Genomic DNA, 26437 nt, shown 5'->3' on the forward strand with positions numbered 1-26437 from the left:
ACTTCAGATAATTCCATTTAGTCAAACCCCAAGAGGCCTACCTTGCTACATCTATTCCAACCTACCAAGATATCAGCAAGCCAAGGAGTTGCAGCATCAGAAACACTTTCTGCAGGTGCTCCTTGTGAGTGTATACTCTGGGCAAGAACTGTGGACCCCTGCACCCACAAAGGTGATGATCTGCCAGGGTCACCTGGGGGAGCTCTGTCCTCCCCTGAGGGACAGGTCTGTTGGGGGCTGTGCCAGGCTGTGGCACAGCACTGAAAATGCCTGAAGTGTACACATGGGGATGACTGGATATGGTCAGCGTCCTTCAGGAGCCAAATTTCTGGGGTAAAACAAGATTCACGTTGCAGTTCAGTGGTCTTGAGTGCTGCTTCAGCCGTGCCTGCTGTTGTGTTTCCACAGTAGTCCTGAGATCCCCAGCAAAGGAAGGTGTGCAGTGGACTAACTATTTTGGGCTTGATCAGCTAATCCAGCTAGCTGTGGAGACTCTTGTTGAAGCTGTCACGTGTTCCCCAATTAGCAATCACAGACAATAATTGGAAAGAAAAATCATGATGTGTCAGTAAGGTCTTTCAGCTAAGCCTACAAAAGGCAGGAAAACATCATTTCACCTGGGCTCTAGTCTAAAGGGGAAGCAGTAAGCTGCAAAGCAAAGGTGCAAAGGGGAAATGTGTGGAAGCACCCATGGCAGCCCCGTGGCACCTTGCACATCCCAGCCTGATAATTCCATGCCACAGCTCCACCATCCTTGCCCCATTTTGCATTGCAGCACAGTAATTCCATTCTTCCTCAGCACCAAGGGTAATGTCAGGTTTAAGAACTTGTTTCTAATGGATAAATCAATGGACACCTGTTCCTTGATTGAAATATATGCTGTGTATTCACTGTCTTGCTGCTCTCACACAAAAGTGAGTATGGCCATTTTAAGGGCATTTAGTCATCCAAGTCATTGATGGTGGGATGTTCCTCCATGCTTAGGATGAAGGAATGCCTTTATTAGATGCAGTTATTAAAACAGAAAACAAGCATTTTGAGACAATATGCAATACTTTTGTTAATTGGTACCATGGCATTGTCTCATCTTCTATTTCAGCAATTTAGGCTCATCAGGAAATCAGGCCCTCCTGGGATTCTGAGGGTATGCAGAAGCATTCAAGAAGACATAATTTCATAAATAATTGCTCAGGTTTTTCTGGAAACAGCTGTTGTCTCTGATTGATGTATACAGATTTATTTATTCCTTCTGTTTATATTACTTGACTGCTTGATAAAATTTATTTTTCTGAAGAGGAAATAAGCTTGTAAGGGGTGAAAAAGAGATAAAGTAATTCTCTCTCTGTTATATTTCAAGTAAAAGATGGGTCCAGGTAAAGAAATGAAAAAGACTTTCTCTTTAGGTTTAACGTACAGTAAGATGTGAGATGTCTGAAAGTTGTCAAAAATAGAGAGTGAAAAATGCCTTGAGTTCACTTACTGCCACCCAGTTCACTATATTGTAAATAAGCAGAGGAACACGTGCTGCACTTAAGGATGTGGATAATGATAATAGGTTCTCAGTTTTAAGTGCCATCGATTTTCCCCACTCCCCTGAACAGAGCTTTCTAAGCCAGAGAAATATCTTGACCTTTAGACCAAATCCTCAGCACTTATAAATCACTGCTTTTTATTTGAAATCGGGAGAGGTACTCCAGTTTATACCATCTGTGTCTCTGGCTTCAAGAAAATAAATGTGTCCTTTGTGACTAGAACAGCTTGTATTCAAAATGGTGCAGTGATACAGCATGATGCTGAATTGGAGAGTTTATTGCCTTTCTGTTTCAAGCAGGACCACACAATTTATGACCAACTTATGGGTGCTCAATCTTAATGGCAAGAAATGCTTAATCTGGTGATGTTTTCCATAAGCATATATTGGCTTCAACAAAACTGCTAAATACATTTTGTTAAAATTTCCCACTGCAGTTTTTTCAGGGCATGGTGTGTCAATGCAGGGTATCAGGTCCTATTGTGAAAGAACTAAGGAAAAAAAAAAGGGAGGATAGGAATGGAAGTGTTTTGATTTAATAGAATGGTGCAGGGTTATTTATGTTTCCTCCACTCAGGAAGTTGGCGCAGACACATCGGATGAAGCGGCTGGGCTGGCAGTGCCAGTGGCCTGAGAGCATGAGCTGCCAGCTATTTCAGAACTTCTCTTTACAACCAAACATTGGGCCTGGAAATGAATCTTTTTCTGAATTAAGAGTCAGATTTTCTTTGCATTAAGATTCAAGTGCATTTTTGGTTGTTAAGTCCTAAAAGTAAAACTAGAGATTATTAGTAGGAAGGTCTGTGTTTAGTGTAAAGCAGTGCTCATAAAGCACTTTGAACCCCATTTGACATTTTCCACAGGTAAGTGTATAGAGATAGCATTTAAGTCTCTTAAACCAAATCACAGGGAAGGAGATCATAGTGTTGTTTAGGAAAAGTAATCAAAACCATTCGAACCACACCACCACCAACAAACCAAGGGCTGTGAACTTTAGGATGGTGAAATACTGTACAAGTTTCAAAGAGCAGATCATAATAGTTTCCTCAAAATTAATCCCATGAGAAAAAAACAGTTTTGCAAACAAAACTTATTTTTTCTTCATTAATTGGAATATCTGCATCATAGCTAGAGGAGCTACTTGAGGTCACTGTTAAATTAAATACTCATGCACACCAGCATATTATCTGAAAACTGATTCAATGGCTTCTTGAGCTGCTGTTATTGCATCTTTACAAGGGAAAAGGTTTAATTAAATGCCTTATCTGTTCTTACAGTGACACAGCTGTAGAACTTCTGCAATTTAAGAGAAGATGGTGGGAACTTTGTGGGGAGTAAAGGGAGGAATATGGTTTATTCCCTCACTTCCAAAATCTGATATCTCTGACTGCTATTTCTCCTCTTTATATTTCTTAAAATGGTTTTACCTTACTAATCTGTGTAACAAATACTGGCAATATCTTGGCCTGAGTGGTTTATCTATCCATTTTAAAAGGACACACTTTTTTTGGCACAACTGATTTGGTTCCTGCCTGAAAAAGTTCATTTTTTAAAGTCCCAATCCAAAGGTCCCTGAAGATCTACTTCAGGGGATCCCACTACAAATTATGACAAGAGGGTCCTCTCTCTGTCCCAGGCTACTGTTCCTTGCAAAACCACTCTGTACTTTGGCTTCTAGAATGTTGCAGTGAATAATAGAAACACTGAGTAGTGAATGAACACATGATATGCTGCATATTTTTGTCAGTGTATTCTTTAATCTACCCATAGGATCACTGAGGTTGGGAAAGACCTTCAAGATGGGGTCCAACCTGTGACCAAACACCACCCTGCTAAACAAACCATAGACTGTCATTTCTTGAGCCCTTCCAGGGACGGTGACTCCATCACTTCTCTGGGCCGTCTGTTCCAAAACTTGACAACTCTCTCAATGAAAAAGTTCTTCCTGATGTCCAACCTGAAGTTCCTCTGGTCCAGTTCGAGGCCATTTCCGCCTTTACTTTCATTAGTTTCCTGGTAGAAGAGATAATATTCTGATAAAGGGTCCTTGGCTCTTAATGGAGGAGAGGTAGATGTGCTTCCCCTGAAATTTTCTCTCAACCTTCCAAGACTCTATCAGTAATAAGTGTTAGAAATGGTTTTATTTAGATTATACATGTAAATGATTCAAATATCAAACGATGAAATTGCTGGGGTGTACAAACATGCTAGGTATAGATAAGGTGAAAAGTACAGGAACACTGAGGAAATAATTGTGAGGATAATCATGCACATTAAAGAATCATGTTCCTTTACATTCAATTTGATGTGAAGGTTCCCGTTCTTTTCACTCTTTTGAATAGAATTATCCATTCCTAATAATTATTTTATTGTTAAAACAGTAACATGCAATTAGCACTTTATCTGGCATTGAAGAATGAGTAAGGAGAACCATTGTTCTTGTAACTACTCATCTGCAAGAGAGAAGCTGTGTGTTTAATTTTACTGAAGATGGCAATTACTTTATTTTTGTGTGTGAATTTGAATTCATGACTCAAAAAGTACCTTCTTCCAGGAAATCTGTAGCTAGTTTACTGCTCCAGCAATGTTTGTGTGATTTGTATGTAGTTTGCATGTGCTGTAACACAGACACAGCCTTGTGCCAGCCACAGTAGCTGCTCTGCACATTTGTGAAGGCAATAATTGAAGGCCTTGCAAGCACAGACATCAGCCAGAGCTGTTACAAGACCATCTGCAATTCTACTTATTTCCTCAATATCGGAAGTCTGTGCTGGCATGGCTTCACAGTTGCTTTGCTAGCAAGAATAAAACCAGTTCACAAAATCAAACCTCTAATTAGAAAGTGGGGAAGGCCTAAAATAATTAATTCTGTTAAAATGCACATATAGCCAGAATGACACAAAGGTTGCATCCTGAAACAGGGAGGAATCTTAAGCATTCACTTGCAGAGCAAAAATTTCTTGGGATCCTGACCTAGAGCCAGGCATAGAGGCTGCACAGCAGCATTAGGTGATTGTGCCTGGCTCTGTAAGAGAGAGCAAAATTCAGATGAGGTCAATGTCCAGGAAGTGTCAAGATCCTCTTTTACAGGTAACATACTGGACAAAACAAGAGCTGTGCAATTGGCATGTCTGCTCTAACAATGAAAGGCAAATTTTCTAATTCATCAATAAAGCAAGTAAAAAGAAATTTGTTAATGAAAATGTTTTTCATACAGCTAGTTAAACCCTAGACAAAATATCCAGGAAAGAATTCATTTTCACTTCAACTTTGAAATTGATATTGTTACGTGTACATACAAAAGGGGGGGGTTTCTGTCCCCAGTTTCCACAAGTCATATCCTTTACCATATCTTCATTTTTGACTAACATTTTCTACTGAATCCGGATAAAAACATACTCTTTAGAAGAAATTAAAGTGTTCAGAAAATGGAAAAACCTTACACTCAAACTCCTGAAAGAGTTCAAAGGCTGTTTTTCAGCAGAAAACTTGACAAAAGAGTGTTGACAAGTTTAATATAGTCAGGACTTCCATGAAAGATTGATGTTTTTGAAGTGAAGCTTTGAAACATAAGGTCATGAACTTTCTACAAAACATTTTTCTTGAAATATCTCTATACTTCGTCTCTTTTGGCTCACTCTTGCCTTATGATTTCTTGTCATACTGTGCTAGGATGTGTGCAGGACCCATCAAACCATTTTGTCCTCATTCAAAGATCAAGAGTGCATTTTAAGGACCTGAATAACAGAATGAGTGAGAGGTGAAATGAATGGGGCTGAGAAGGAAAGCCTTTAAGTGAGAGTAGGTGCCATCCTTTCAAATCAAGTGCCAGGTAACAGTTGGACCACCTTTACAGAGACTCATTTTCACAGTTTCATTACAGGTTTCATTAACAGAGTTTTCTTTGATCATTATAGATTTTAGGGTGGGCATGGCAGTCTGTGTTTTTGTGCAGTGTGTTGCTAATTAGCCCAAGGCTAATGGCAGTGAAACCAAAGTTTCACAAGCCTGCCACACTCAGACTTTTCAGGCTCCTTCTTCTACTTAAATCCTATCTGCTGCAAACAATCATAGACCTTATTCATACCCACCTGTGGGTATAAAATGTTTGTGCACACATTTAGTTTTTTAATTGAAAGCACAACCTGGATTATCAGCAGATCAGGGTGCAAAAACTTTGTAAGAGAAATGTTTGCAGCTCCCTATGATCAGCTAATCAGCCATGCTGATTGATATGATGCTCATATCAATCAGCATGGCTGGCTAGCCCCAGCTGATAACTGCTGCAAGGAAAACCCTTGCTCTGTTGAAGGCAATACCAGAATTCCCTCTGACTTCTTGTAATTAGGTTTTTTGCCCAAAAAGGTACCAGAAAACAAAGGCTTCTGTTAAGATTTTTTAAGTCCAAGTCACCAATTTCCAGCATTCCAAGGTCGGAAAGGAAAATGATAAAAAAGATAAGTGCAGTGAATGTCACATAATAAAGTGTTCTACCTAATTATGTAATTGTGACTAGTCTGAATTAAGTAGAAAACTTGTTAACAGACTGCCATTTGATGTACTGTTTAGTCCCAGGACACTGCTTTTCTTTGCTCTAGTAGTACATCTGTACAGTGCATATCTTCCAGATGTGGCCTCTTTGGTCAGAGGATGGAGTTGTGATATGATTTGCAGCAGAACAGGCACAATTAAAAGATCAAGCACTGAGTGAATAATTAAGAAATAGTGATGGCCCTGTTGGAAACAGGGCATTGTCATCACTTCTGTAGTATATGCCAAAATATGATCATCTTGGATCAGTCATAGAATCACAGAATTAAGGGTGGAACAGACCTCTAAGACAGTTACAACTGTCAGCCCAGCACCACCATCATTTCCAACACTAAATAGTGTCCTCAAGTGCCATATCCACACATTTTTTGAACACTTCTAGGGATGAAAAATGTCTCTCCTTATTTAATAGTAAAAAACAGGTTTTCCTTTATTTCAATCAATATACAAGAGGATTTTTCCTCTAACTATATGACATCAAATAATGTTGAATATGTCTTACAATGGTGAATTTTTAAAAATTTGTCTTTAAAGGGACTAATGCCACCAGCTGAAGTTTATTGGAACTTAAAGAATTGCATTCAATTTTTTCAACCAGATTATAAATGTCATAGTTTTCATTGAATATTTTTATTCTGAACCTTGGTTGATAAATCTATGGTATAAATGTTTTGCTATAAATCTATTCCTTTTTCATTAGTCTTCAGTTGTTGTACTGTGACTTTCTCTTTTCCTGTCTTGTTTTCCTAAGCAGGATTGCACACTTAGCAGGTTTGGGACAGCCACAGAAAACCAACTAAATGCATTTTCCTCATCAATCCCTCTTCCCCTCCCTTGGCTGTCTGTAGCAGACCACTGTGATCTCCATTGGATTTCACCACTTAAAGCAAAAAAAGCCCTACACTGTTCACAGAAACATGCTCCATGAACACTAAGAAGTTCAGCCATGTCTTCCCTAAATGTTAGATGGTTTGTGAGAATTTCAGGCTTTCTATTGATTTTGCATGGAACTAGGTCAGAGCTGCTTTTAATTGAACAAGCTGGCTGCTGCAACTCTCACTTAACTGTAAAAAAGGGGTATTAAAAATTGATATGCAAAGCAAACTTCTGCTTAATTAGCAAGTGGGTGAAGTCAGAATTGACAAACCACTATAGTTAATAAAGATGAGGATATGGGTTTCATTGACAGTATAATATGCTCTTTCTTTTTTTTTTAATGGCTGAAACACTGAGCATTATCCATGTTTCTTGTATGTGATATTAATAGCTGGTTATTTTTCTTTGGGAGACGTTGGGATAAATTTACACCTGTGCAGATCAGACAAAGCACTGCACATCAGGAAATCCATTAAAAGGTGGCTCTAATTTTAAATGTGTAGTAAAGGTAGATAAAAAGCCCTGGGGTGCAGAGAGAAGAAGCTCTGGGGCTCTCTGGAAGGCCCAGTATTGCTGTACATGCAGTGCCTGTGGAAGGGGTCAGTCAGGCACTGGCTGCCCTGGAGCCAGCAGTGGCAGGAGGGACACTGTGCCAGGCCATGCCTCAGGTAGCACTGACCCTCACACAGGTGCTGGCTGCAGTCTCATCCTGCATCTGCCCCCCTCCAGGTGTGCCCTTGGGGTGCTCTGTGCTGCTGCTCCCTCAGCCAGGGCCACGCCTGCCCTGTGGCCTTGATGGTCAAGGCTGGAGGAGACCAGGAGCCCTGGCTCACATCTAAACCCCATCCTGAATGACTTGGTTTGCACCTGTATGTGACTGCTGAATTTTAGACCATTTGCTCCCCCCAGTATGTGAGTTTGAGTTCTGCCTAGAGTAATATATTATTTATTTAGGTTTATAACAAACAGAAAGGAAAAAAAAGGAATAAATTATTAATGTATGGATTAGCTTATACATTTCAGCTCACATCTGAGAAAGATGGCAGAGAGCAGTCTTCATTTTAAGTTCCTTAAGACAATGGCTTTTCTTTCTTCCTCCAAACCCCTAGCAGTAATAAAGGTTCTGCCATTTATCACTTAGCATTGCACTAAGAAGCCACCTGGACCTGAAATTAATTTGTGTTTAAGAAGTGGCAGACTGGCCACAGAGTTATACTTTGAATGATAGCTTTTTGGATAAGATGTTTTCTGTTGCTGTAATTTCAGTTTTCTTAGATCCAAGTTACAACTGACTCTGTTTCTCACTTCCTTTAGCATTTCCAAGTTTTCTAGTACCACAGCTCATGTGCCAGCCTTGCCTAGTGGCTAGGCTATTAGGGGACCTTTCCTAAAGGCGAGATTGTACATGCCAATTATCTGTAAAATATATTGTTTATAGGAGATTTTAACCATCTCATACCTTAAATGGAAAAGTCTGAGATTCAGGTGAAATAAATAAGAAAAATGCATATCTTTACATATTGAAATACTATGACAGCTGAAAGTGCTTGAAACATTTGAGTGCCTTTATGGCAGTTTAACCAACTGTGTCCATAAATATTTAAAACAGTGAATTATTTTTTGAAATTTACATTTTTATGTACCTTTTTTGTGGAAGAATTATTGAACAATAAAGATGCTTTCCATAATAATTTCAGCTTTTCAAAAGCAGCACTTGACTGCAAAAGGATTTTCTGGTGGCCACCATATGACTCAGTGAGCTCCCAGCATAATACTGAGCTTTGGTATTTCCCACCTCCATATTCAGGTTTTTAACAGCACAGGATAACCTAGATCCAACCTATGTTTCTGCAGTTCTCAAATAAAATAAAATTAAAAAGAGCTGTGCAGCAGCTGCTGTTACCTTTCAGCTGTGTCTCTGTGCACATAGATAAATCTGACCAGTAAGAGTTCCTGTTTTTAGGATGGGATCAATAGGGATAAAATGGCCATTTAAGTCCTGCTGTAGCTTTTTTAAAGGGTTACTCTGTGTAAAATATCCTGGTTTGCTTTTCAGGGGATGATAAGATCCCCACTCCACAGGTGACTACAGGCATGTTCTGCCCTCTGCCAGTGCCTTGTGCCAGGCTACAGGAGCCCAAACGTGGAGCAGGGAATGTGCTCCTGTGAGACACAAGCATTTGTGCCACTTAGCTTGCTCTGTGGAGCTACATTTGCAGCAAGGAGTGGTTGACAAGATAAAAACATCCAAGTGCCTGGCACAGTCAACAAATGGGCCAGGGATGGGCTGAGACCTGGCAGAGGAGCATTCTGCATTTCTGGAGCTGTCCTGGGCACACTGGAACTGAAGTGCTCTTTCAGTTGACCAAGAAGTAGCAGAGTGATTTTTTAATTTATTTTAATTGAGTTTGGGTGTGATTCCCATTGCCATTTATTAAAGAAGCTGAAATTGTTCTTAACTTCTCCCCAAAATATTTCAGTAAAAGTGAGGCAATAATTTCCTTTTTCATTTTTTTTCTATTTGCAAGTGACCTGGAAAGTAATATTACAGAAAACTACATAAAACACTGACATGTTGTTTTCTGTCTGTGTATCATTGTTACTGATAATGATCACCAAATAATAATGACTCAGGCCCTGTGATGGGCTACATGACATTATAATCTGTTTCAATCTGCTTTTCATTTTTAGGATATATTACTTTTCAGATAAACTGTGAACTGAAAATCCCTAAGAAAGGAGAGTGGAATGTAAATTTACAAAGTCTACACAGCCAGCTGAAAACTGATTTTCTACACCTTATAAAAAATTAGACTATAAACCAAATCTTTATTTAGTCTGAATAGTTGCACAGTTTCCAGCTGGTTGCAAAAGCTGTGCTTTGATTCAGCTGACAGTAAAAACTAAGAATACACAAATCTTTTTTATCAGGCAACAAGTACAAATATTTCTCTGTTAAGTAAACTGAAGTAGATAAATCCTTAGCTACACACTCAGCCAGAGCACTTCCACTGTGATGAGGTCTGACTGCATGTGTGTGAAATTTCAAGGGGAAGTGTTCAAGTAGTGGCAATGAGGCACACAGAGAGAAGGTTTTCACTAAGGTAGTCACAGCATTTCCAGGAGCAGCTGGATGACATAGTAAATTAACTCTATTGAATGATGCATTAATTTGGTAGGGCACTTGGAGGGCCCAATTCTTAGTTTTTAAAAACACATTCTAGTCTTCTGGCTTTCTTTTCATTTTGCTGTGAAGAATAAACTGCAATCTAGACATCATCCTGTACTAGAGGGAAAGAGGATTGTGTGCATTTCCAAAGAATTTTGAAACTTTGTTTTTATCTTTCCTTTTCCCAGATAAAGAGTGTCTTAAAGAAGTGAATGTTATTGGTGTGAAGAAAAACAATCACATATGATTGCATGCATCTGTTATGTGAGAAAACACATCAGTATTTTTGATAGCTCGATGCTGTCAACTGAAACAGTTCTAATCCTGGTAATAATTTGGGCTCTCCCTCTTTGCACAGCTCTTTGTATTAGCAGGTCTCTCTGTGCAGTCCCAGACAGATCTGTGTCACAGACACCTCCTAGCAAAGGTCCCTGAAAGGCAGATGTCATGTTATATTGATACAGACTGTTATCCAACCTTGTACCCCACTGGGGTTACCAACTGGGAAAAACAAACACTGGATTTTCACTGCAGTGTCTTTTTGCATAGACTAAAGTAGGTAGGTGAGAAGGTAGGTAGGTTAGAAGTTCATGGAAGAGGTTTGAGTTTTGAAGGTCTTTGTCACATAAATTTTACAGAATCCATAAATTTAACAGCTCACCCCAGCCCGGGGTGGTTTAATCATTTTCTCATGCAGTGTTACTACTTGCAGGCTGTGGTAAGTTATCTTCAGCATTTAATTTTACTATTAACCAATTGTAATTAACAAAATACACTAATGATTACATCTTGCACTGCATATCCTGTTAGATATTTTTACATGTCTCCTGTATGATGTTTCATTGAGAAAACCCCAGGCTGAGTGGGTTGTTGCTCACTAGGGTCATCTGCAGACTGGAATGTCAAAGAACCCAAAACAAGGTGAGATTTTGTCACTGTTGTGTGTAGGTGGGGTCTCTGCCCAGCACAGCTGTCTAGCAGCGCATCTTCCCCTGTGTGCTGTACCACAGGTAACAGTCTGTGGGACATTGAGCCAGGGGCAAATCAAAGTGCTTTTCTGGGACTGTATCATCTGAGTGGTTGAGCAGTCCCAGTTCCTGGCCATGGGGATGACTGGAAGTGGCAGCTCAGACTGTAAATCCTGCCCTGCCATTCAGCACAGGCCCCTCAGGGAACTGCTGGCATCTCCTGCCTCTCAATGGCTCCTGGCATTTTCTCTTTGCTTGGCTCCCTCAAATCTTCCAAAGTCCCTTGAAGCCACTAAAAGTTTTTGACATAGAGCTCAAGGGAAGATTGTTATCTCTATCAAATGTGGATTCCAAGACTGTAGATACATACAGAAATTAAAGTATATCATGGGGTGGATTAATAAATCTGTGTGACTACACTCTGCTGGTGTATCACGTAAGGATCTCTTTTGGTTTGAGATATAAAATTCCAAACTGATCTTTTTTTTCAAAATGAGGTAAACAGCAGCTTTGAATAACTGAGTAGCACAGTAATTAGCTCCTACAACTAAAGAGCAATCTAATGTTTCTTCTGTATCTAGTTTTCCATGTGAATTTTTCATAGCTACAGATGGGAAAGAGCAGGAATTAATTCTTTCTCCATGCATTGCTCAACCTGCAAGAAAAGAAATTGGGGTCTTGAGAAAAGAACAGAAAATCACCAGCCATGAAGAAAGCAGACATCACTGCTTCACTTGAAAAAATCATTCAACTGTGTTTTGAATTGCTCCTCTTTTCATTGACTTATGGTGTTTCAAACAGAAAGTAATTTTCTGACTCCAAGGTTTTTCCAACCAACTGCAATTTCATTCCCTAGGTTACGGTGCTGGGCACACCCAAAATGGATTTGTGCTGTTTTGTTTTGTTTTGTGGATTTTTTATTAGAGCTTATGAGAAGTACAGATACTTTGCTTGCACAATATTGCCTTACGAGAGAGCTTCCTTCGAAAGTGCCTGAAGAAGAACTTCTTCCTAATGAAATGACAGCTGAAAAGATTTCAAATATTTGTATAAATTTTTAATAAACCACAATTTGGTAGGGAATCATTTTCCAAATTATTTTCCTGGCATTTGAAAGTTGTAACAGAAATGTTACATTTTATCCATCTGCTTCGTGGTGTGTGCTTTTAATAATTAAAAAGTGTACTGAAACCTACATAAATTACAGGGTCTTGGCCTAGATGGTAAAACCATGCTATCAACTGCCCTTAAAGGATTTATGATTGATTATATATGGAGTATTTTGCAAAAGATTATTGCATGATGTGGATGATTAGCAGTTACTCTATAATGAAATGTGAACTCATGTATTTTGTAGAACCACTAGACGAGCTGAAGATCAGAAGCCACAGCACTGAACCACTACCAAAGCTGGAAAACAAAGAGAGAGGACATCATGGGACAGCTTCCTCCAGGGAGCCAGGGAAAGCTCAGGAATGGGATGGAACACCAGGCCCCCCCATGGTGTCCAGCAGGCTGGGGAGATCCTCTGTCAGCCCGACCATGCTGGCTGGAGGCAACAGCTCAGGTATGTCAAGTACAGCGCAGGAAGATCTCTTCAATCGCCTTGTGAGCTGAAGACTCTCTAAAGATACACTGGGGTAGGAAGCATTCAGATTCTTTAGACTTCCAAATATCTTCTAGATTTGGCCCTGCCCACTGAGTGCTGCACTAATGAGGCTTGTGCTGTGCTTGTGCTCTGTGCCAGAACAGCTGGGATGCTAGCCTGGAATAGAAGCATGTAAACATGTTTGCCATCTACTTTAAAAGAAGTAAAGGGTTCCACCTGACATTGAAAAGGCAAAGACATTCCTAGGATGGCACCTCAGGAAGTTCAGGTATCACATAAAGTAACAAAAATACACTTTGCAAAAGCAAGGCTGTCTTACAGAGGGGCACAGTGACAGGACAAAGGCAGCCTTTGCTTTCTGCTTGTACAGAAATTTCTAGAAAAGTGACTGTGGATTTCAGAAGTCTCAGATAAATACCCATTCATTTTATTATTCAAAAGTATTTACATATTAAATAGTAAATTGCATAACCATGGCATTATAATGCAGTCTTGTTTATAAGTTGACTAAGACAAATGGAACTGATAAATGAATAGACATCTATAAAGAGATATTTATGGCCCTTGCATGAGTATTGTATTGGTACTTTTGAGATTTGACAGCTCTCATAAAAGAGTAACTTCATTGCTTATTAGCTGGACTGTGAGAAATATCCCCTTTAAGGGTAGCTGACATGTCTAGTGCTGAAGCGTCATGGTCAGTGTTCAGTAAGTATAAGAGCAGGAATGAGCTGCTCAGACAAAAATCATTCCTGCCTGAGAGATCTGCTGGGCAGTGAATGGCAGCAAGGAGTGTTTACACTGCTGAGTGAGCAGAGATGCTCACAGCTCACCCAGAACATCGCTTCCCTGGGTGATAATGGGACTCACATTGTCCCTGAATTGCTGAAAATGACACCTGAAACTCAGTGTATAAGTTGAAGAGTCTTTGCTGATGTGAAATGTTATTTGGAACAATCATATAATCCAGCTTTGCTTGCTACAGACCCCCCAAACAGTCCTTCCTGGTGCAGGGAAAGTGACTTTTCTGCAAACCTTATCACTCTATCTATCACAGGTCTTTTTTGTGCTACTGCCATTTCCTTACTTGTGTCTTACAAAACTTCCTGGAAGGTGTGAATTGTCCAGATAAGCTCCTGGTAGCTTTTGGTAAAAATTCTGTCCCCGGTGTCTTGGACCATCATCTGTGCTAATGCACATTAAAGAATATGTTTAAAGCTGCCACATCAAAATTTTGGGAGATCCAATAATTAGACCAAAGGTGTGTACCAACCTTTTCAGTTCTGCAAGGTGACACTATGGACCAGAGTAGTAAGGAAGTTAAAACTAAAGAGAAAGCTCTTAGCAAAATATAACACTGCTGTCCAACATTTCTGCAGCAGTTTTATTTTAAAGAGTTGGTTGATCTCCAAAAGCAGACAAAACATGTTGGCCTCAGTCTCCATTTGGCATCAGCAAACTGTAATAGTTGTTGAATCATGCCTTGATTTAGTTAACTGTGACTTTGTCTTACACTGCTAGGACTGTCAAAGAAAAATTTTATTTTCTTGGCTGAATTTTGATTCCTTTCTATAATTAAAATCTGAGAGCTGATTATGACTTTTCTTTCCCTGCAGATTTACGATATTTCATTTGATGAATATTGCCTCTCATCTGCCCTGAATATTTTTTCCCCTGTGTCTCTTGCTGTTGCCTGAGCAACATGTTTTACCTTTACTTGGTGGGGCACTGCATTGAGAATGCTGTACACAGTTCTGCTCAATGAACTTGTACATGAACAGTACCAGCTCATTCTCTGCAATTAAATTAAAACTGTAACAGAATGCAAGAAGAGAGATTTAATACTTTCATATGAATACAAATGCTTTCTGGAGTCAAGGAGATAAAGTAATTCTGCACTAGGAATTAGAACTTAGATTTACCTCAAATAAAATCTAGGCAGTCCCCAGTACAGTCATCACTGCTGTTGCTCTCTTTGCAACATCATAGATAACAGGAAAAAAGGCTACTTTTATTTTTTTTTTTTTTGTGCAGACATGTCCTTGAAACACTGCAGTTTGCTACCTGCCTCCTACTTCACACTGCTACAGGCATTTATTAGGGCAATATTTAATTTTTTTTTTAACGGAGTTGAATTGCTCTGCTACAAAAGAGAAAGGATGTGAATGGACTTCCCACAGGCACTCATCAGGCAACGCTGCTCCAGCACAGATGAGCTGGGAACTGGGGTGGCCTGGCCAAATACCTGAGTGAGAGCAGTGGTTTTTGGTGGCTTCTCCCCAATTCTGAAACTGCTAGTAAGATCCAAAAGAGAATGAGCCATGTCCAAACAGAATCTTGAACTTTCTGTCCATTTTGTTCAAAGAGCCTGGGCTGTCAGCTGCACACAGTTATCACTGTCTCTAGTGTCTGATTGTTCTGTGACAGAACTTGTCAAGGACACTTTCTGTTTCTTGGCATCCTATAATTTCTTGTGGAAAGCAGTGTGATTTGGGAGCATGCTGACTTTTAGGAAAGTCAGTGCAATTATAATGAACAGCCAAACACAATCTGTAATACTGAATCTGTATAACTTCACTCCAGGAGACTTGAAGAGCATTTTCTGGAATGTTGCTGCTTTTTCCCTAACTACAACGAAGAAGCATTTTGCATTGCCACCTGCTGCTGGAGAGCAGGCACTGCCCTGCCTTTAAAATCTCAGAAATTCTGTTGCATCCTGGTTTTGAATTGCCACCAGCTTGTCACTCAGCCAACCATAAATATTCCACCTGAAAAGATTGTAGGTAATCAGGAAGGGAGGAAATACCCACCCTTCATTGAAATTACTGGCCATCGTTGTTGATTTCCAAAAGCAATGAATATTTTAAGTTCATCTATTTGAGGATGAGACAAAGGCTGGAAAGCCAAAGGCACAAGATGCTTCCATTGTTGTAAGAAGGAAATAGCAGCAAAAAGTCAGTTCATGCCAGCCAGGTCTGTGCCACAAACCCCTACATTTTCTCCTCACAGGCAGAATTGCTGTGCTCCTAAGCCCACAAGGATTCTCCACATGAAAGGAACTTAATGCTGGGCTTTTATGTTACTGCCCAAGAGGCCCAGACCTTGCCTGCACTGGTCATTGATGTTCTCTGCTCACAGGCTCCCCTAAGCAGTGCCTGTCACCTGTAATGAAATGAGCAGTACTGGGAGCTGCACACTGAGGACATCCCACCAATGCCCATCGTTCTGCTGTGAGATCTCCAGGATGTGGGTTCACACCAATTCTGTTGGAGTAAAAATATTGCCTTGGTGTAAGAAAAACACACACAAAAAACCCGAACAAAGATACAAAACACTTACTTGTATTTCAAAGAAGCCAGGAAATAGCAAACAAACACAGCCAAATCCTACAACAAAAGCTTTACAAAGAAAACACTCATATTTCAGCATACAAAGTATATTCCACTAACAGCTTTTCCCTTTGGGCAAAATATCCCCTAAACCCAAACAGGGGGTTCCTTTTCAGACATGGTTTTGCTCATTACCTGACTTGGGTTTGAGACTTGAAAAACTTTTGACCTATGGATATCTGGTAACATTGAGTTCCACAGGTTCAGTGCTCCCCTTGTGAAAACTACTCAGTTTGATGTGCTGCTGTGATATTTTAGCACTAACTGGCTTCTGCCAATAGCAAAGTACTAAATGCTTTTTTTAGATAGCATAATACTATATAGTTTATTGCACCATAATGTTTCATAACTTCAAGCTGTATTTCAGCTTACTCAGCTCTTTTTAGGCCAGTATGAAGACACTTGGTGTGATGTATTTTTCCAGCATACATGCTTTCTTTTTCTTCTTTTTCTTCTTTTTTTTTTTATGTGATTGCTCCCAGCCTGTCACATTGCCTTGTTTAATTCAAAATGCATTTCTTGGCAGCTGTAGCAAATAAGCAATATTTCTCTTTTCATGTGCAAAGAAGAGACTGTGACAGGATAAGGAGCTTCTCCAACGTAAGTGACAGCCAGAGCATTTTTTTGAATTAAGATTAGGATAGGCAGAATGAAGGCTTCCTTGGATGGATAAAGAACTCTTCCCATTAAGATCCAAAAATTAAAATTGTGAAGGGTTGTTGTACTTCTGGAGAATATAGAAAGTCATAGCACGTTGGTATAAAACTGATTGAAAATATTTCCATAAAATCTTGTGGCATTTCAGCGCTGTGTATTATTGAGGAAAATCCTACAACACCCCATGTCCCAAATACAATCAGCCAAGCCTCTACATCTTTAGTCATGCTGGCAGCCCCTGCAGTTTTGGAAAACCAGCCATTTATATGAGTGCTTAGGCACATAATTAAATACACAACTTTAAGGCAATCCTATCTGTGCTTGGAAAGCCTGTATTTCTGTGTTGCACAGTCTCTCTCAAAATTCTCATTCTTAATGCTGCCCTTTGGAACTAAATGCTTGCCTGGTTCCACGTGTAACCCTCCTGGTGCTGAGTTTAAACCCAAGAGTGCAGTGATGCTCAGCCCATTGCAGCTGATTTTGTCTGTGGGTTTGGTGTCAGGGGGCTGTGGTCCCACTCCACTGTCTGAGTTTTGTGGCCACTGTGGCTGCCTTGAGAGGGGAATGAGACCCACTGTGCCCCCCTAACACTGTATCTGGCTCCCAGAGACCTGCAGTGCATTTTTCAAATCATGTCACTGTGAGAGATGCGACATTTGAAGCTGTGCAAAATAACACCGCTAAATTTCTAAATACACCAAGTGAATTTTATGAACAGTTTTGTGCATAATATTTCACAGCCTCCTGGCTACCCCCAATAATCTGCTGAATTCAGACCTCATGCTGCCCATTGATTGCAAAGAGCATCTCTAAAGGCTGCTCACATGCCCTGCATCCCCTGGCCTACAGGGCCTTCCCCATGTGCCTCTCAGGATGGCTGATAGAACTCAGCTCCACACAATGAAATTCTGTCACTAAGAGACTTCTCAAGATGTCCAAGAATACTCATTTCAGATGTTAATATTGAGCTGTCTCAGTATCATCCACAAGAGATAAACACGAATTTCTAAATGCTAGAAACCATCCGTGATATTTACTAGCAGTACTTTTTCCTTTAAGATTCTTGGCATTGAATAGGAAAACCCAGATAGCCCCAGCAGAGTGAATAAGCTGCCCATAGCTGAAAAATAACATGCTGCAGAATACGGAGCAGTGAGTTGTGCAGCACTTAAACAGACCTTTTATGGACTATTTATCCCCCAAGTGGTGTGCTGTTATGCAGACCACTAATTACAGTAGAATACAGTATTTATTTGGTCTAAAAATATTGCCACTGATACAAGAAAAAGCTAGATGGAGCCATGTCTGAAGCACCTTTTGGTGAGGATCACCATGGAAATCACAATAGTTTCCTTAATACTGGAACATATATTACAGGGAGATAAAGGAACTAATACTTCATCTGTGTGATAGGTTTTATTACTTTGATGCCAGATGAAAGGAGTCTCTTTGGCAAGGAAATGGTAATCTCTTGCTGTTGCTCACAGATCCAAACTGGAAATTATGACACTTCTTTCTGCTTTCCTAAAGCAAAGAAAATAATTCAGAAGCATAGTCAGACAGTGTCTTGGAGTTTTTTATGCACTGAGTGTCTGATTCTGCTTGTCACAGCAGAAATAGAATCTTTACTGAGCAGTAAAGAAAAACAACTGAAAAAATCCCAATTCTTGTCCTTTCTGAAACCCCAGCAGAATTCCAAGAGATGAGAGATGAGATATAATAATGAGATCCATTATTACATCTATATTACTGAAAGGAGCAGTCAGAAATCTGGCACACAGACAGTGTGAAATCAGAACAAAAACAAACCTAATCAACCTTCAGAGTAACTGCCCAAGTCCAAAAAAAGCAAAGCAGCAGACTGTACAAAAGCAAGGTTATGGAGGAGGCCAGTCTGCTCCTTTCTGTGTGCCTGTGGCTGTGTTGACTGGCGGTGTGTTTACAGACTGACTCGGAGAGAGTGAACTGAATAATGCATTCGGCAAGCAGCATAAATATTTTTGCTGCTCAGCCAGCTGGATGTTAACTAACCTATTAATATTTAGTTGATGAATATTCACCCATACAGATGCTTTCATTGGTCTAAGTGCTCCAGAATAAGTGGATAGCTCTTCTCCATGCTCTATTGAATTCTGAAATATCTGAAGAAAATAAGCATTGAAGGTGACAATGAGAAAGCATCAGTGAGAGTGGAAGAATCCATTCCAGCATGGTGCTGGTATGTGGAGTAATGTGCCAGCTGTCCTCAAGTTTCCAAAGTGTGCCAAATGACTTTAAGGTCATGCTGGCAATAGGCATCTTCTTCCTTTCAAGCTGTGGCCCAGCCAGTGGCCAGTGGTGATACTAGAGACCCACATAGGAAATAGAGAAATCAGTGTAAAACAAACACAGACAAAGCAGCTCTTTAAATGAGGCATGACAAAATAAATTTCAGACAGACACAGGGAAAAGATGTGCTTCAGAGACAAACTTGCTAAACCACAACTGCACGAAGCATAGGTTCTTCCTTTCTTCTTGAAAACATAGAATTGGATAGGAAGAATTCTTCAAATCTTGTTTTAAAAAAACCTAGAAATTCTTTAAATTGTGATGAAGCATGGTATTGTAATTACTTGTTATTCATGGCAAAGCAGCACTGCCAATGTGAACAGTGAGACTCTGTTATTGGACCAAATCTATCTGGTGAGTCCAAATGTTTTTGGTGTTTGCCCACTAAATACAAAAAGCGGGTGCAGGGTTGGGAAGAAGGTTTATGAAACATGAGGAGAATGAACACATTGATCTGAGCAGAGTCATAGACTGAGAGCTGCTTCCTCAGCCATATAAAGGAAATGCAAGGACAAAAAAATTTCTTGGGCAGAAACAGGCAGATCCCTTTTTCAGAAAATGGCAGATTCCCCCAGACCAGCTGAACACTAGGGTAGTACATGGATGTCAGCCTGGCTTAGATATAAAAACTTTCATCCAGGCCTCCTGAACTGCATGGTCACCTCATTGTCAATGTGTACAATAGTAACCTGTGCTGGAAATCAATGGGGAGCCTTCTCAGAAATTACTCCATATAAAGCAGTAGAAGGAAAATCAAATAACACTGTCATTTTTGTGAAGTTCTTCTCTGAAATGGAGCTTTCTCTCAAGGCAACCATTGCTTCTGTTATCATCTTGATTCTGGGCAACTGACTTTGCCACTGCTGATGTTTTGATTTTCCTCTTCTTCCTACTTTATGTCTCTCAATTCATTGCTACTGACATGAGATTCCCAAGAATTTTTGGTGTCATTCCAAATCCCCAAGTGTGACAGTATCCTCACCACTTTTACATACCTCGTCCTTTATTTTCTGGCATTTCATGCTTTCCTTCAGCACAACCAGTCTTTGGGCTGTCATGTCCCTCAGCTCTGGGATGGAGAGGTGAAACCAGAAGCCTCTGTAACTCCCTTAATCACTACTGTATTACATGAAGAGTTGAAAAGGTGCTGGGGAGCAGGGAAGTGGGGAAACAGGAATGCTTCTTTTGTATTCTTCCTGTCTGCTGTTTTATGCTCTGTCCTTCAGAGATGCCAGAGCAAAGAGGCCAGGACATGGCATGAGTCCTGCCTGAATCCCTCTCCTGATCTCAACTTCTGCTCATGATTCAGTCGTATGTCCAAGACTTCAACTGGTTACCGAGGCCGGAGTCTCCATTTCAAGGGAATCCTGGAAGCACAGTGTTTCAGCTTGCTGCAGCAGCCCCCTGCTCCTGCTCACTGGTGTTTCTCTCTCTCCCTTGCAGAGTCCAAGTCGAGTTGCCGGCTGGGCCGCTCTGCGAGCACGTCAGGAGTGCCTCCTGCGTCGGTGGCGCCGCTCCGGCAGCCCGGCGAGCTCCAGCCAAGCCAGGTACCATCGTTAGCCAATCGGGAATGACTCCATGTGCTGCAACATGCCAAATGTCCCCACCTCTCTGTCTGTCATTTGTTACAGTAAATGGTTCTTTTGCTTTATGTCTTTATTTTCTGTGCGTGTGCGTGCATCTGTGTGTGCGCATCTCCCATTGGCAATGAAATTCCACTGGCCACAGCCAGCAGAATTTTCTTTGCTCTTAATTCCTCGTATCTTTTTCTGTCTTCATTCTGTAATATAAATGTAGTAAAACTGTACAGTATGAACTGGCTGGGTTTTTTATTTTTTTCATGCTTTCTGTACTTTTTTACTGTCTTAAAATTTATCAAACTTTGATAAATTTAATCTATGTTTTTATGTAAATTTCTTTTAAATGTCTCGTCTAGAGCACTTACACCAATGTTGTCAATGACTTGTACATACTTGACTTCTGCCCAGTTGTACTTTAATATTTGTGCCAGTCTCACATCTGGTTGGAGCTTAATGCATGATTGTATTACACTGTGATTTATCACTGTCCTGAAAACTGCTCTTACAGCAAGTGATTTTGTTTAGTTGAGGCAGCTAGACTCTCTTCAGCTATAGACCATGTAATTCTTACAGGACTATTAAATAGTCCACTGTAGTTATATTTATTGTATATTGTTAGGAACCAAAAAAAAAAAAAACCAAAAAACCAAATCAAAGGAGCAACATCTCCTTTTATCTTAAACAGAGATACTTTTTTTGTCGTCATCAGAAACAAAACTGCCACATACGAAAAAATGAAAGTGTTTGGGTTTGGCAAATTTCTCCAGCAGAGAGAAAATGGAAAAGTAATAAAGACATGGGAAACCTATACTTACCTTTATTTTATATGCTAATACTGATATTGTAACATTTTGTTGCACAGACCTGTATTATTAGTTTGACAGAACTAGCTGAGAGTAGCAATTGAAAGAAGAGGTTTTGCTTAAACACCATGTGAATGGCTTCTGTCAAAGCACTGTGGCACTGCATCACTGGTGTGTATGTGTGGGGTGTGTGTGCACAAGGAGACAGGAGCACAGATGGATTTAGGTGCATATGCATATGTGTATGCACACACAGGCACCCTTATTTTGATGGAGAATTTTTGTCTGGCTTTCAGGGAGTTAGTCCCCAAAATACTATTGAATGTCACTGAGGTTTGAGTGGAAATCTCCCTGAGGACTGCTTTGCAATAATCACATATTTGTGTTTGTATCTTGGTGAGTTGCTCCAATTATGTCTCGACCAAAGCAAAGACCACAAGACTAAGTTGATTTACTCACTCCAGACAGCCAGCAACTTGTTAGGAAGGTTATATTTGGATAGCCAAGTCTGTACAGGTTACAGCTCTGTAACCTGTATGAACTGATATGATTGTATTACTTCTGAGTGCTGCCAGACATGAAGACTGAGAGAACCCTGCACATTTCTAAAGCATGTTTTACATAAGCAAATCAAATCTATAATGGAGATTCAAAATGACGGCCCACCTAAATAACACATCAAGTGTTCCTTCATCTAAGGAAGAAATTAGGGTAATTGTACTTCCAAAGGATTTCAGTGTCCCCGTGTTCATGTAGTATATATTTTTGATTAAATGGGTTTTACAGCACTCCTGATGCTTTGCTGTTTACTCAGTGGCAAAGGCACCTTGGGTGTTTTGAAGGGATTTTAGCCTGTCAGTTTATACTAAGAACTAAACAATAAGCCTTGAAAGCAGAAGCTGATGTGAGAGAAGAGATAATGAGCCTCTTAGAAGCTGCAGCCAGGGTTCACTGAAACTGTGGAGGGAAAAATCCACCTCAATTCATACAGAAGAAAGGAACAAAGATGATAAGAGGAATTTTCAAGTGACTGTAGAAGGGTGATCTTGTTAATTGAATAATGTATGGTACGGTCATGACTTCATGAAAAACAAGAAAAAACAGTACAAGATTTCTCTCCCTAAATCTTCCCTTCCAGCTGACAATCTCTTACTGTCCATCTATTATATTGCCATTTACTATGATAGCATAATTTTTAAAGGTGTGGATTTGACCCTGATTTCAGAGGAATGACAAAAGTCTTATCTCCGTGGCAGATACAAACATTGATTGTTCTTTCAACACCTGTTCTATCTTAATGTGCAAATAATGGTTGATGGGTGAAATGTGTTTCCAACAGCTGGGCTGTTAGCCCATTCTCAATCTGCTGGGTTGTGGCATACAGGGTATCTATTTTTGTGTGCTGTGGCTATTGATTGTATTGATACTGCTTTCCTTAACAATATCATAATGAGCAAATTAGACTTTCCAAAAGATTAAGATGTATTGTGTTATTCCCCTCTTTGTTGATCAGATGGGCACAGCTAACATTCAAACAGGAATATAAGATCTGGGAAAGGGCAGATTGCTGTTAATTGGTTTTCTCAAATCTTCATGGATCCCAGATTTGTGGTTTTCAAAATGCTTAATTTGGAGAAAAAAGACAAATTTGCAACTGAGTTCTCAAAACCCATCATTTTTAATACAATTCAAAAAAGTGGTGACTATGCTTAGTAATTAAAAATAGATCTTATGTAAGGAAACCTATATTATAAGTCCAATCGTATATTAGGTAATTATGTAAGTATTGTAATTTAACTCCCCTATGCCTTATTTTCTTATTTCTTGTTTGGTTATTGATGTAGGAATGGTGAGGATTAATCAGTATTCACAGAATATATCTATGGTATATTGATGGAAAACAGTAGAGGGATCTCCTAAAAATAAGAAGAAATGGCTTATGAGCAGAGATTAATTATGTGGCTGGTCTCTGATGGAGAACACTAAAAATTCTGTAGTGTAGGAGCAGCCAGCATTTACCAAAATGCTGAGCCAGACTGAAAACCTACCTTCTGTCCTTAGCTCTGGGAAATGGTGAGGGCATTTGGAAAGTGTTGGTTGCACAAAGCAACCTTGGATGAAGTACTGAATTATCTCAATTTAAACTGAAAGATAAGCATAAGTTTATCCTGGAACTGAAGTTATTGGTTGTGAAAGGACAAAGTTTAAGAAATTAAGGAAGTAGCAGAGGAAGTTAGGTGGGGGGGGCTTGGAACTGTAATAATGGCAGAAGCGTAGAATATTTTTAAGCAACAAAAGTGCCACATAGCTGCATTTCCTAAATGCATATCTAAATAAAAACATCCTACAGAGATTGATAAAAAGAGCAGAGAAGTATTCTAGATAGGATGTATTGTCTTGTAAAGAAAGGAAAGAAGGATATGTTAAAAATGCAGAAGCAGGCCATCCTCAAGTGCCAAAAGACAAACCAGCAGGGAAGATGACCAGACTGAATCGAGTCTGAATAGAGTTTTTGCTGGGACTCAGGAAAAAAGAGAGTTTATGAAAGTTGGAAGAAGGGACAAGCAACTCAGGAGCACAAGGGTGTCATGAGGTTATGGAGGGAGACACTTAGAAGGGCCAAATCATGACTAGCACTTGATCTGTCTACTGTCATAAAAGACAAAAAAAAGTGTTTCTATGGATACATTAGCAGCCAAAGGAAGTCTAAGAAGAATCTCCATCCTCTTTTTGGATGGCAGAGAGAACATAATGACAAAAGGTGAGGAAAAATCTGAGTTACTTAATGCCTTCTTTGCTTCAGTGTTCAATAGTAGGTCCAGCTGTTCTCCAGGTACCACCCCTGAGCTGGAAGATGGACACAGGGAGCAGAATGAAGGCCCCATAATCCACAGGGTAATGGTCAGTGACCTGCTTTAACACTTACACACAGTAGGATACCACCTGTTTATATTAGAAAAAAATTTCTTGTCAGAAAGAGTTGTCAAGAAACAGGCTGCCCTGGGAAATGGAAGAGTCCATTCTACCATCCTTGGAGATATTTAAAAGGCGTGTAGATGTGGCACCTGGGGACATGGTTCAGTAGGGGGCTTTTCAGTGCTGGGTTAAAGGCATTTTTCAGCCTATGTGATTCTCATTCTATAAAGGTATGACATTGTTCACAAAATGTTCCGGGGAATGGAGAAATGTTGTAGAGAGTAAAGCAAGTTATATCTTACAGAAAAGAAGTGTGTGAATAACATTAGAGATAGTAAAAGTCCATCTGTGTTTGGCCTTTATGTGCAAATGAAAACAACTGTCTTTTGTAGCCATCTAAGTGGACAGAGAACAGTAGAATTTAACCACTTTGAGGGGTTTATAAAGTACAATAAACAGGGTCCACAGTTACCCCAGTAAATCACTCCTCACCCATTTTGCTGGAAGCTCTGTGCTAGCAGAGCACCTGAGATTTCTGTAGCAGGCATGGTCAAGGGTTTCACCCTGCAGTGGAAAATGCTCAGTCCTGCCACAGGACAGCTACAGTGAACAAAGCTGCTCACTGGAGTAAAGCAAGCAGGATTTGGAATCACAGGTATCACTGCTGTGCAATGATGTTTCCCTGCCATCCTATCGTTTCCACATCTTCACCTCGGGGTAACAAAGGATTGCATTCCATCGATGAGCTCAGATATCCCTGTGGCACACAGGCTAGGTGTGCACTGAGCATGTCTGTCACAAAAGAAGAAAACATTTCAAGCAGACGGTGGAAGTCCCTCTGCTGGAGAGCAGAACGTCTTGCACCCAGAGTTGTAATGCACATAAAATCCTCTCTGTATCACTGCCGTGCCTCTCTGAAACAGTCTCCAGCACAGAAAAATCCCACTGATTTCCATTTTAAGAAAAAAAGATATCATATAAACACCTTAGGTTTTTTTTTCTGCCAATGAACTTTGCAAAGTGAGGTTTGTTTTCATTAATTTGGAGACAGTGATTGGAAAATCCCACATACAGATGGTCTGAAGAAAACCACACTCTTTGAAACAAAACTACTGATAGCTAGAGTTTCATATTTTAGCTTTCCTGCAAAGCAGAACTTATTTTCACACAGATTTCCACAAAAGTGTGTTCCTTATCTGCAAATGTGCAGCCTCTCTTCATGCTGCCTGTTAGTTTCTTGCTTTTCAGTGGCCAGACACCACTGTCCTTTCCTGTTGCCTCCTCAAGATATATTATCTTAATTCTGAGGGTTTGTATGCCTCTTAAGGTTTGGTGTATTTTTGTGGGGGACCAGGCAGTGATATCTAGCTCTAATTTAAGCAAGGAAAGAAGATTTAAACTTTACAGAGGTGATCAAAGTAAAATTCAGAAGCCATGCTGAAATTAGAAGGAATAACTCAGAGAAGGGAATGAAAATACATCGATGGTTATGAGTTAAGGAGTCTCAATGCATGGAAGGAATGAAGAAAAAGCTAGAAAATATATCAGCATCAACACTGAAACTTTTTGTGTCTGATTTTAGAAAAATTGCAGCTCACTTCATCACTTGCCTGGCATCTGCCTGAGTTCTCTGCAAGCTGAGGCAGCATTTTACTTTCCCCACGTGACCGCATTGGTAAACACAACAGAAGGCACAAGATGGACAAAGCAACCAATACCCTCCAGAATTCAGGACAGCTCTCACTTATTTTATAATATAGCAAAATGAAAGGGACTCCCAAGAGTGGACTTGACCATTGTCTTGCACCAAATGAAGTGAATCCATCAATAGTTTGTATGAGAAGGTGTCTTTGATAGACAAGAATTTTAGATACAAGTTGGCTCCTTTAATTCATATCTAGGTAGGAAAATAGAAAAGACTTGTAGAATAACCAAGTGCTGGGGGAGGATGGTGCCTGGGGCTGTCAGGCTGAGGGAGCTGTGGTACAGACATGGAAAGCCAAGGTTCACAGAGCCAGGGAGCAGAGACCAGGAGTGTCCCAGCACAGTTTTCCAACACA

At 40.0% G+C, this 26437-nt stretch overlaps 1 protein-coding gene across 4 annotated transcripts in view; it reads left to right on the forward strand.

Moving 5' to 3' along the window:
- NYAP2 (neuronal tyrosine-phosphorylated phosphoinositide-3-kinase adaptor 2) overlaps positions 1-26437 on the forward strand; it is a 134936-nt gene that overhangs the window by 87552 nt on the left and 20947 nt on the right. For all 4 annotated transcript variants that reach the window (XM_066556532.1, XM_066556533.1, XM_066556534.1 and 1 more), the window contains 2 exons: positions 12453-12662; positions 20522-20625. In XM_066556532.1, coding sequence (XP_066412629.1) covers positions 12453-12662; positions 20522-20625 — 314 coding nt within the window. The remainder of the gene's footprint in view (positions 1-12452; positions 12663-20521; positions 20626-26437) is intronic.

The sequence above is a fragment of the Molothrus aeneus genome, chromosome 10, assembly GCF_037042795.1.
Source record: "Molothrus aeneus isolate 106 chromosome 10, BPBGC_Maene_1.0, whole genome shotgun sequence".
Classification (NCBI taxonomy): Eukaryota; Metazoa; Chordata; class Aves; order Passeriformes; family Icteridae; genus Molothrus; species Molothrus aeneus.